The sequence below is a fragment of the Chionomys nivalis genome, chromosome 6 (assembly GCF_950005125.1).
Source record: "Chionomys nivalis chromosome 6, mChiNiv1.1, whole genome shotgun sequence".
NCBI classification, from domain to species: domain Eukaryota; kingdom Metazoa; phylum Chordata; class Mammalia; order Rodentia; family Cricetidae; genus Chionomys; species Chionomys nivalis.
Genome location: NC_080091.1, coordinates 73,614,152 through 73,627,298, shown reverse-complemented (window position 1 = coordinate 73,627,298; position 13,147 = coordinate 73,614,152). Strand labels below are relative to the sequence as shown.

At 43.7% G+C, this 13,147-nt stretch overlaps 1 protein-coding gene across 3 annotated transcripts in view; it reads right to left on the bottom strand.

The window, feature by feature from the left end:
* The window catches only part of Slain2 (SLAIN motif family member 2), a 62,671-nt gene extending 51,495 nt beyond the window's left edge, over positions 1-11,176 (bottom strand). For all 3 annotated transcript variants that reach the window (XM_057772158.1, XM_057772159.1, XM_057772161.1), the window contains exon 1: positions 10,496-11,176. In XM_057772158.1, coding sequence (XP_057628141.1) covers positions 10,496-10,884 — 389 coding nt within the window. In that variant the 5' untranslated portion in view covers positions 10,885-11,176. The remainder of the gene's footprint in view (positions 1-10,495) is intronic.
* Between the last annotated feature and the right edge of the window lie 1,971 nt (positions 11,177-13,147).

Sequence of the window (13,147 nt, the reverse complement as noted above, 5' to 3'; positions counted from 1 at the left end):
AGAGGGTCTCAGTAAGTATGAAGAACATGCCAATAGCAGACAGTCCATGGCAACAGAACAAACAATTGAGCAGAACAATAAAGGGCTATAACCTTCTACAAGCAACCCTTAGAAATCTTCGTCAGTTAGGCCTGACCTCCTAAAGCCTCCATGGACCCCCAAAAATAGCCCACCAGCTGGTGAGCAAGTGCATGAGACTGTGGGTGACACTACAGATTCAAAACACAACAGTAAGCTACCTGGCTTTATCAAGTTTACAGACACAGCAGAACGGCAGATGTTGGAGGGTGCGGGTGTAAGAGAGCATTATAGCTGAATTGGTAACTGAAGGAACAGTTACAAAGGTTAGCAGTGGTAACTGAGCAGAGTGGCCCATGCCTGCAATCACAGCACTGCAGCTGCCTTGTCCTTACCAGGTATGAGAGGAAGCTCATAGATTTACAATCTCAAAAATATTGGAGAAAGAAATAATCAGACCTACAACCACATCTCAGTCTACTTCTGACTTCACTTTTCTACAATTTTATGACCTACATCTCTGACATCTCTGTAAAGAGCATGACAACTCATACTGGTTTGCTCAGAAACTCTACTTTCAATCTGCAGACTGCATAGAGGATTTAGGGGGCTCATGTCAGTAACAAAGGTTCTCCCCTAGGTAAGAAGAAAGAGAAAGCTAAAACACAGCCTTCAGGGAGCTAACACAGCCAGCTAGCCCTGACTAAGCAGTGCATTCCCAGGAGCACAGATGCTATGACCTCTCATCTATTCCAGAACAGCACAGTAAGAAGGGACACAATATAAATTTAGACACTCTTCAAATAAATTCTCCCCCTTTGCCCACAAATTCTTTTGTCTATTAGCACAATTCACAGGATGGATGAAATGGCAGTAACTGATTGCCACAGATGACAGCTCTTAATCCTCCCCACAATAATAAAGATTCTTACAATATATTCTCTAGTTCAATTCTTTTCCAAAAGCATTAAACTGTAAATATAAAGTAAGAATGGCATTGTGGGTGTTGATTTCAGGCCAACAGGGTACGACTAAAGCTGTCCGAGTAAGGAAGTCTCAAACTTAGTACAAAGGACACAGCAGTGACAATACAGAGACATGGGCCACCAAGTGCTCAGACACCTACTGAAAGTTTTACCTGCATGACAAACAGAAAACCTGAGATTCTGTACTTACCTTAACAGTTTATATGAGCAACAGTGGCTGAGGGTAAATAAGAACTTGGTTTGCTCTGATCACTACTAACTGAGAACATATAAATAATCAAAACATAGGCAATACAGACAGTGTGAACAACAGAAGGGCAGCTCCTTAACAAGCTAAATTAGGGACTTGGGAGCTACTGCCGAAGTTAATTTGCTTGCCATACACAAAATAGAAGCTTTCCAATCCCAGAACCCATGAAAATGCCAGGTGGCAGCTCACCGGTAAAATTCCAGTCTCTGAAGGACACGCCCTGTCCCTAGCACCATGCAACCCATCCCTGCAAGCTGATTGGCAGGACTAGTCATTTGATCAGTGAGCTCTGGGTTTGACAGGGGGACCGTAACTCAATAAAGTAGAAGAGTTATCAAAGTAGATTTCTGACTCAAACTTGGGCCTACACATTGCACTTATTATTCCATGAACATTTGCATACACACTCGAATATATGTATATATACACAAGTATAATGCACACCAGATATGAAAGGGAAAATTAAAATACAGAATTACCATTTGATCCATTCAATCCACTCAAAGTGCAGACACTCAAATACTTGCACCTTCGGTCAGGGCATTTCACCACTGACAAGATGTGAAAGCAACGCTATCCATCGGGGAATGAAGAAAATGTGACATATACAACAATGAACTATCACCTAGCCATAACAAAGAAGGAAATCCTGTCAAATGCTACAAATCCTGAGTAACTTATATTAAGTGTGATAATCATGACAAATAAAAACCTCTTATCTAAGGTGCCTACAGCAGCACAGACAATGAAAGCAGACTGGTGTCAGACAGGGAAAACAGTTACTGTTTAATAGTTAGGAAGTTTCCGTTTAGGAATATAGAAATGGCCTACAGCTGGACACTGCTGATAGTTGTGTAAGAATATGAATATAATTAATGTCACTGAACTCTGTATTTGTTTAACAGTCAGGAGTGGTGGCTCATGCCTGTAAGCAACATTTAAGAGGCCGCAGCACTCGCCTTAAATCCCAAGCCCAGCACTTGGGAGGCAGGAGGAGGATCTGTATTAAAATAAACAAACAAACAAACAAACAAATAAATAAAATCCAGCTAGCACTTTTGGAAGGCTGAGGGAAGAGGTTGTTCCAAGTTCAAGAACAGCCTGGGCAAACTAGTGAGTTATAAGCAAGCAGAGGGAGACCCTGTATAAACAATTAAAAAAGAAAAAAAAAAGAGAAAAAAGACAGGGCAGATGGGTCAAATGGAAAAAGGTAAAATGCCTGCAATAAGCTCAAGATTCTAAGTTTGATCCCAAGATCCCTTTGGGGAAGAGCAGGTATAACAATGTGTGCTTTTAATCCCAGTGTTGGGGAGACAGAAACAGGTAGATGACTGGGCTCTGTGGCCAGGCAGCTTAGCCCATGTGGTAAGTTCCAAGCCCACTGGAAAAAAGGCAGACAGTACCTGAGGCTCATGTGCACCCCCACACAGGCATTTCAACAAATAAGAACACACACACACACACACCAGCAAACAGAGTGGTAAACAAGGTAGCATTCATTTACGTTATTCTACTTTAAATAAATCCTGAAGAATACGAAGGCCTAAAATTGCATGCTGGCAAGGATGTGAAGAAAGGTGAACCCTCATTTATCGTTGGTGGGAATACAAACTGGTGCAGCCACTCTGGAATTATAATCATAGTGAACACGTCTCAAAAAGCTCAATAGCAGCCAGGCGGAGGTGGTGCAAGCCTTTAATTTCAGCACTAGGAAAGCAGAGGCAGGCAGATTTCTGTGAGTTCTAGGCCAGCCTGGTCTAGAGAGTGAGTTCCAGGACAGGCTCCAAAGCTATAGAGAATCTGTCTCAAAAAAAAAAAAAAAAAAAAAAAAGAAGACGACGACGACGACAAAAAAGCCCAATAATAATAAATCTACATATGACCTGGCTATAGCACTCCTTGACATATGCCCAAGGACTCATGATAGTCTAAGCGACTCTCAAAACAAGACAGGCTATTGCTGTTGCCCTTGGTTGTCTCCCAGAAGCTGATGGTAGCTCCCTATTATTGAACAGACCACGTACTTTGGACACAGGACTGAGGAACTAAGCTGGATCTAATCCAAAGCCTCCTCCCTGAGCATTAACCTTTAAAGTGCTGGAAGATGCTATGTGAGCAGCTTAGGGAGGAAAGGAAACAGTAGTTCCATCCAGCTGTGATATCCTTTATCTACAATAGTGATCACCAGCACTCCAAAGATATCCCTGAAGGTACAATAGTGCTAGTCACATCTTAGCAGTAACCAATACACGTCTAGCTGGCCTTAAGGGTCACTCAACAGGAGAGAAATCATGCCCAGTACTGACACCTCGCCATCTACCAGTGACTACTGAGATCTTGGATCTTAGAGGAAAATGTTGTACTGCCACTCTCCTAAGCCACCAAAATTCCTAACTGCATTCTAAGTACTGAGCCTTATATCAACAGCTAAGTGGAGTTCCCACCCCTAGATAAAGCACTTTCTTTCTGCAGCAGATGCAGGTAATTACAGGAAGCCACAACTGGTCAAAATACTTACGCCCAAGTGATACATCTAGAACACAACACCCACATCTATGGCTCAAGAAAGAGGTTGAAAATTCAGAGCCAAAGGTTGAAAGAGCCAAAGGACCAGGAAGTCTTCTTTGAGACTGTGCCTTCTCATTACTACGGACGGGGAAGCTATACCCACGAAATCTCAACAATATGGCTGCCTAAACAAGATCTAAACAACACGAGCTGACATACCTACATGGAAGGGGGAAATGTCATGGGGCTGTACCCTTAGACAAAGTGCTACACAGCAATTAATAAATGTGGAGAGAGAATTGGTTTTTCCCAGAGAGGCGCTCCCTATTTGGTTATTCAATACCAGGTGGTCAGCCCTAAAAAATATACATAAAAGCAACACTAAATAAACTCAGCAAACTATATTTACTCATATAGGTGTGGCAATTTATTAAAAAAAGAGAACATAAATTTGAGAGGAAGGGTCTAAGGGAGCAAGTGAGTGGCACTGGAGGAAGGGGAGAAAATTATGTAATTATATTTTAATTAAAAATAAAAGAAACTGCTGCCTGTGGTGGTGCACACTTGATCCTAGCACTCTAGAGACAGAGGCAGGGCAATACCTGTGAATTCAAGGCCAGCCTGGCCTATATTAAGAGAGTTCCAGATCAGCCAGGACTACACACAGTAAGCCCATCTTAAAACATACCAAAAAAAATAATAATAATTAAAGAAACTTAAAAAAAAAAAGTCAGTCAAGTGTGGTGGTGCACGTCTTTAATCCAAGCAATTGGGAGGCAGAGGCAGGTGAGGCCAGCCTGGTCTACAAAGTAAGTTCCAGGACAGCCAGAGAAACCCTGTCCTGAAAAAAACCAAACGAGAGAGAGAGATCAATATCCAGAATTTATGAAGAATTCTTAAACCTTTATAGTATAAAGACAAATAACCCAATTATTAGAAAAGGGGCAAGTGGAGCCAGGGATATAGCTCAGTGGTAGAGTGCTCTCCTAGCATACCCAAAGCACTGGCTCCAAATCCCTAGTACTGAAAAATACGTATAAAGGATTTGAATAGACATTTTCCAAAAAGAATTATGATAAATGGCTGAGAAATACAGGGAAAAGATGCTCAACATCACTAAGCATTAGAGAAATTCAAATCAAAACCAAAATAGTATTAACAGAACAATTACAGTTAAAAAGATAGACCTAACAAGTGCTGACAATGATGCAGAAAAAGCAGAGCCCTCATACGTTGCTTGGGATAATGAAAAGTGGTACAGCTACTGTGAAAAACAATCTGGCGGTTTCTCAAAAAATTAAGCATGGTGATGCCATTTGGAGTAATTTCACTCCTAGGCACATACCCAAGGGGGAAAAATGAAAACATATGTTCATGCAAAAACGTGTAAATAAGTGTCATAGCAGCATTATTTATGATAGCCAAATGGTGGAAATAATCCAAATGCCCACCTACCAATGAATGGATAAACAAAACCCGGTGAATCCACACAATGGAATATTGTTCAGGCACAAAAAAAAAAAAAGGAAAAGATCAAGGTAATAATAATCTGGCACATGCTACAACATGGGCGAACCTGAAAGAATTATGTTAGATAAAAGACAGACACAAAGGCCATTTGCTATATGATTTCATTTACATGAAGTGCCCAGCATAGGCAATCTGATAGGCAAAGTAGATAAGAGGAACGAGGAGGAAAGGGAACTAGGGAATGACTGCTAATAAGAGTATCTGTCATCGATGAGGAATATGTGGAAATAGAAGAGGTGATGGTGGCATAACTTTGTCTATATTCAAAGTCACTGTGTTGTAGGCTTTAAAACATGCCTTACAGGGCCAGAGAAATAGCTCAGTGGATAAAGATGCCTGCCACCAAGTCTTACTACCTGAGTTCAATCCCCGGGACCCACATGGTAGAAGAACACCAACTCCGGTAAGTTGTACTCTGACCTCCATGTGCCTACTTGTGGAGTGAGCAGTCCTCATAGGGAGTAAATAAATTTTAAAATAAAATGTACATTATAAAAATTAATTTAAATGGTGCATCATATCCTATAAAATTATAGTTCAACAATGAAAAACTTAAAGAGGAAAATCAATTACAGCAACATCAGTACAAAGAAGCCACAGTCCCAATCACAAACAAACCCTGACACTAAATATTGAAGACAAAAATATTTCTGTCATCAGTTTGTTGATAAACAAGGAAGAACGTTCTTCAAAGAGAATCAAAGCTCAAAGAAACAATGTGAGCTATTATGCCAAATGCAGTTAAAACAGGCTTAGGCCTACCCCTCCAAACCATGGAAAAAGTAACAAAAAAGTTATCATAAAATTGCTGTGGATCAGAAATATGAAAGAAAAAGGTTAGGACCAAAGATGGTAATTTCTAAAAAGAATAATAAGCAGTTTCTAAAAATTCCAGAGCAAACTGATTCTTTACAAAATTCAAAGTAAGATTAAACAATGCTTGTGAAATTAAGAATGGAGTGATTCCATAAACTTGAGTAAATTCTTCAGAACCACATCAAACCAAATTCACTCCAATTTCTCCTTTAAGAGAGGGACTTCCTGCAGGTAAGAACATCACAGGCTCATTACAGCTCAATTACAGAATAGCGTTTGCCAAAAACTTTCAGGATATTCACACAAACCAAATGTCTTAAGGGCCTGACAACAGGGAGAACTAATAGTCAGTGAATGACCATAATGGGTATTAATGGGGAAAATCAGGCTGAGCTGCACACTTCAGAGTAATCTATTCTGTCACTTACATTTTTTTGTCAACAATCTGAACAAATATATACAATATAGGTCTACTAAATGCAAAGATACAAAAAAGGAACAGAAAATAGGTAATAAATGCCTAAGTTAAGACTGAACAAACATGAAATTTAAATGCCTTGTATTTAAACCCAAAAAAGTTAGGAAGACATAGTTTAACAGTTTATATAGAAAACACATGATGGAGAAGTTCATACCACCAGCAAATATTAAACGTAGTAACAGAAGCTGAAACTATTAATGACTAACAGTTTAAAATGTAATAGTGGGCCTCAATGCACACCTGTAATTTGGGATGTGGGATGCTGAGGACTGTCATAACATCAAATCAGTCTGTATTATGTAGTAAGATCCAGTCTAGCACGGGCTACTTCTAAATTAATGAGACCATCTCTAAATTAATCGGTGAATTGATAGTATTTACTGTTTTACAAGTAGTTTTTAGTTCAAGAGAAGTATACACACACTCTGGCTAACTTAAAAATGCAATTCTGGATAAGATGTCCAATAATGAACAACTAGAGTAAAATAAAATAATTAATTTTATTAATTAATAAATTAGGTCAGGTGTGTTGGTTTGTGACTTTGGTCACAACACTTGTTAGACAGGTGTTTCTGAGTTTGAGGTTAGCCTGGCCTACAAGTTCCAGGACATTCAGAACTACATGGTAAGACCCTATCTCAATAATAATATTCTTCGGCCGGGTGGTGGTGGCGCACGCCTTTAATCCCAGCACTCAGGAGGCAGAGGCAGGCGGATCTCTAGGAGTTCGAGGCCAGCCTGGTCTACAAGAGCTAGTTCCGGGACCGGCACCAAAGCTACAAAGAAACCCTGTCTCGAAAACCCTCCCCCTCCAAAAAAAATAATAATAATATTCTTCTATTACTACTACTATGGAAGGACCAGAGAATTATACTATCTAAGAAATTATTCAATAAACTGAAATTTACTCTGAAGAAAATGCCTACCATATGGTGGGAAGGGGGCACAGTAGTAGTCTTCAAACACACATTAAGGGACAGTTCATGTAGGAAAGCTGATGCTGTATTTGGAAAATGCAAAACACAATGGAATATCACAAGCTTTAGTGTATGAAGAGCTAGATTCTAATCTTAGTGTCATCATTTACAGTGTGTTATCTGATGCCAAGATAAAGTTTCCTTACACCGAAATTGATACCTACCTTATAAATATATAAACGTTAAATCTAATTAAATGCAAAGATATTTGTAAGTTCCTCCCCCAGTAATGCTGGAGGCTATTAGGTAATCCTAACACACTACAGTCATCTTAATTCTCTTCCTGAGACTTTTCTGAGTTATGAGAGCAAAGATTTTCACACTGGAAAATGCAACCCATTAGTGGATCTAGAAGTCAGCCTAGTAGTAACTACCATTCTTCCCTCAATGAAATACAACAGAATAGAAAATATTAAAGTGTACCACTCACAGTAAAACTACATTCGTGAATACAGTTATTCATAAACAGGTGTGTACTAGGTTATGTACTTTGTATCAGAAGCTGTCCACCACTACTGCCTAAGTGTGTTCTATGAGACAGTAGTAAGCGCTTTGGGAACTCAATTAAGTTTAGGAAACAACCATAATCCCCAGAGATTTATTATGGCCAGTATGCATCTGCATCTGAAAGAAGGCCAGTATGAAAGAAACCTGTTATTTTTATTGAGGCGTTTCCCTTAATTTTACTCCAGAATTTGGTTATTTTTTCATCTAATACCTACTCCTAAAATACTTCTTCATTTTGTGGCATATATGCTAGGGGCAAAAATTTCCCTAGATGAAAATAATGTGCAACAGAGAAGCTTTGGAAGGTAGTTTCTGACTTGCTAAGAAAGCAAACTTTACCATGACTCTTCCTGCTGTTGACAGCCACGCCCTCCTCCTCAGACACATCTGAAGGCATTTTAACTAGGATTTCTTGAACTCTCCCCTGACCTATCATGGTTAAGATCAAAGCCAAAAGGCCAGATTTTAATTTCAGATTAAGTTTCACAGAGGTATTTTCAGGAAAAAGGTGTATCTGTAGCACCAAGACACAAAACCAGGTAAAAACATTAAGCAGGAATCAGGCGGTCAAGACAAACTTCTGGCATGCTTGTCTAAGAACATTTGCTTTACCTTGACAAAGACAATGCTCAGAAACCAAAGTAGCTAAAGACTTGCTTGGTGTTTGGAGGAGTCAAATACATCAATACATCTAAAATGGGCTGATGAGCACAGCCCATCCTCATTATCATGAGCATTGATCTCATCACTTGGAAAGATGATGACACCTGGATGACTCTGGGTTCTTTCAAAGTGCATAATACACAGGATTCCTTCAGAAGGCAGTGAGTCTCACTAATAGGAAAGCTCTATTACATACTCAGTTCTACTTGGCAAAAAAAGGCATACGAAAGAGTATCCCTATCATTCATAGCATCCTAAGGACAAGTTCTAAATACCTTCTTGTACTTGTCAGAAGATAAAATGCAGTTCCCAATTCCCACCCTTGCTACCTTCTCTGAAAGTCTGCCCCATTATTTGGGCTACTGCTTGCTACCTAGCCTCTCTCGCTGTCTGGGTCTCTCAACTCTCCTCAGCACCTGACTCATCCTACCTTGTTTAACTGCCTAAGATATAGCTCTCAACATGACCCCCACTGCCTCACACACAGACATCAGCACTTAAGAATCTTTAGAATCTCACACAGCAGGATCACATGTAAACTCACTAAATAGTGTTGATTTAAATAACCAGGCTTAAGGGTAATAGTACCCAGTCGTGGAGAATTTATCGTATGCCAAGCCCAGTGCTAAAAGTACACATGGATTATCTAATTTAATCTTCAGAACTCTACAGATGTTAAGAATAATGTTAAGATAATTTTCCTGAGGACAAAAGTGAAGCTCAAAGTAACTTCTTCAAGGTCATAAACCTTTAAGTGGCAAACCTAGGGCCTGCATGCAGGGCAAGCTTACAATACTTCAAAGTCCTAGGCCTGGATACCAGTTCTTGAGGGATTTCAACTTTACGGAAGTTTTCATGTCAACAGCCTAAACGCTCTAGCTAAAAGTTAAGACTTTCAAAGCGATGAATTATGAGGATAATTCCCCGCAGATGTTTTAAGTCTAATAAAAGCCTCTCATGTCTTCTCTATTTAATGAAAGTGTGACTTTAAGGTGTGGGGTCACAAGCTCACCAAGAGCTGCCTTCTGACAATTACAGTACTGGTTGGGATTTTAAAATAAGACTCTTTTTCTGCCTCCAGGAGGGCATGGAAAAGATAGTCAGCTTTGAGAACTACCGCTTCACGGCTCCGAAATGTCAGACCCAATTCTTGTTTTCAAAAATAAAATCCAGGGTTCCTGTCCCACCGCCGACTTCACACAAAGCAGCCCCATCCCTTCTCTGCCCTACTCACACAAAGCAAGCTTTACCCCGCTACCCAAAGGGGAGTGTCGTTCCCCCGGCTTCCCCACAAACATACACATCTCACTCCCGTCCAAAACACCGACTGCTACTCTAGGTCCGCGCACCTGGTATTAGTTACCTCAAGAAGCAGGACCCCCCTCCCTATAGCCAAAATGCCCAGACCACCACCCGAAAGCTGTTCTTCCACACAAAGCAGGAGCCCTTTCTACGAAGCAGCTTGCTACCTCGGAGCGCTCTGAGCGTGCGGGCCCACCGGAGCTGTGCCAAGCCACAGATTGCATCTGGGTCCAGTTGGGTCCAGCACCCCTAGGTGCCACAACCCAGACAAGAACTAGCTACAGACCCGTTCCCAAGGCACGCCTCGAACCAACTCCAGCCGACCTACCCGCAACAGAAACAGGCAAAGCCAGTGTTCCCCGCCACCACCGAGCCCACCCTGCTTTCCCCCGGGATACACACACACACACTCGATCCCCCCACCCCGGCCCGCCCGGTCCCGGCGCCCCACACTCACCAGCTCTCCTCCTCCTCCTCCCAGCCTGACAGTCGCTCCAACTCGTCGGGCCGCAGCGGCTCGACCTCGTCCAGCAAGCCGCCCTCGCCTGACGCCAGCAAGGAGGTGGCGTCCCGCAGGTCCTCGCTGCTGGTCCGCCGCGGGCCCGAGCCCGCTGCGACGCCCACCTTGGCTCCCAGGCCCAGCGGGAAGCCCCGAGGGGACGCCGCACCCGAGCAAGGGGTGGACACGCCGGTCCGAGCCGGGCTGCCGGGCCCGAGGAGGCCTGCGCCCTGCACGGCTCCTGAGCGGCTCCTGAGCTGCTCGTTCTGCTTCTCCAGCTTCTTCACCAGCTCCTGCAGCTTCCGCACCTCCTGGTCCGCGTTCACATTGGAGTTAACGTCCTCCATGCCGGCCGCGCCGCCCGCTCGGACACCCAAGCCGCCGGGGGAAGCGCGGGGTGGGGAAAGAGAGAGGCGTTACCGCCACCGCCGCTCACGCTAGCCGAGGCGCCGGCATAGAGCAGGGCCAGGCCCCACCGCCAGGGTCCCCCCGGCTCGGGTTGCGAAGCGTCGCTGGCCCCAGCCGAGTCGCCTCATCTGCGCCGGCTCCGCGACTGGAGGAGGCGGCGCCTATATCCGGCCTCGGCCGCCATCTTCCCTCCGTCCCTCCGCCCCCTGCCGGCCAGCCCGGTCGGTGACCTCAGAGCGTCGGGGGAGGACGTGGCCGCCCGCGGGCCGAAAGGACTAGGCGCGGGGCTCGCGGTGGGGCGGGGCCGGGGGCGGGGCTCGCGGGAGTCACGGGGTCTGGAGGGCGGGGTCGGTGTGGGGGCGGGGCCTCATCCGGAAGAGGTGTGGTGGGCGCCGGCGGAGATAGCGGGGCTGGGATAGGGCTGCGGTGGCGGCCACCCGAAGCTGATCGCGGGCGGGACGGAGACGTCGTGTCCTGCTCGGGCTCAGCCCCTCCCGAGGTGTCGTCGGTGGCGAGGGGACGGTGCTAAGACTCGCGTACCGGCGGCCCCTCCTGGCCGCGTGGACAATCCGCTTGGTTTGTTTGGCATTACTGAGTTGGTTCCTACTTGAAACCCGAGACTGTGGGAGCTGGCAGCAGCCCCGGAGACCAACTGTGGCCGGTTTCCTTCCCCTGAAAATGAGAACTCGAATCCTTAATGGTTGAGAGAAAGCGAAGGTCAAAGTAATAACCGTCGTTTGTTGAGTGCTTACTACGGGCCAGATACTGCGCTAAGCACTTTTAAAGGCATTATCTCATCCGTTGAAACACGTGGATAGGTTGTTGTTTTCTATTTTGATTTAAGATTTACATACAGACAAGGGGGCGATGGAAAACACTTCTGTATTCATCTTTAAATGTTAATTAATGTTCATTGTATATCTTGGATCCGCCCTCTGCCCCTTTATAATAGTATGTCTTGACTTTTGTTTTGTTTCAAGGCAAGGCATCTCTGCGTAACCCCAGCTTGACTGGAACTAGTTCTGCCTGCCTCTGCCTCCTGAATGCTGGGGATTAAAGACGTGTGCCCCCTTGACTTTTTTTTTTTTTAATTGTGCATGAAAAGTACTTAAGCAACCGGTAGACAGATAATAGAAAATGTTGAGGGGTGCTAATGTAAAATTCTGCTTTCCGTGACATCTGTAATGCGCACTGGGGCAGCAACTACAAACAAAATTGAAATGCTTTGTTTTCATCACATTGGCTCACTGTTCCGCAGCTGTCAATTGTGAGCTACTTGACTTGCCTCTAATACAGTCAGCAACTAAATGGGCCTAATTTCTCAACTTCTTGGCTGGTGTTCGCAGGTGACTATTGCCTCCCCCACCCTAAGCTAACATGAACCAGTCTTTTTACACCTGGGTGTGGACTCATGGTGCCTTAAAACCTTCTGCCTTTCTATGCTGTATTTTCCTTGCTTAGGATATCCAACCTACCACATTTGATTTCTTTTCGTAAAAATCTCTGGCGACCCCCAACCGGGGAAGTAGTTACTGTCTTTGCTCTGACATCAATCACCTCCTCAAAAGTTAACTACAAATACTTGTATTTTTTAATTGAATTTTTTTTCTTGGAAGTCTTTGTTTTGATCTGGATAGCTGATTAAAAGGAAAGATTGATTTCCCTAAGCCATGCGCAGTACAGTGTTTGACAAAGTGGACATTCAATGCCTGTTTTGCTAAAATTAAATGGCATGTTGGTTTTGACAGGTCAAGTCCCAGATAGCAAAGTAATTTGAGTATGCTGAAGTTTGCTCTTGAGTACCAGTGGTTTCCTGGCTGTGCAGACTTATTTGAAAGAATGCCTTTGCTTGCTGACGGAGTTTTGTGAAACACAGTGTATTATCTGTATGACGCACATTAAATGCCACAGTTGTCCCTGAACTCATTGCTGGAGGGCCCACCTCTGAGAGTGCCTCATATGTCACAGCCATTCATTGACAGTAACTGTTTGTGACATGGAGCCCAACTCCAAAGTTCCTTTGACCTTCTTGACTCTGGATACTTGATAATTTCTGCAAGTAGCTCGTGGACCACCACACTTCTGTTCCTCCTCCTGCTCTACCCTTACTAGCCTAGATGGACTATAAAAAAGACAAACGAGTTTCTCCTGTCGGGACTTTGTACCAGCTGCAGATTCCTCTAGCTAGGATCTTTGGGTCAT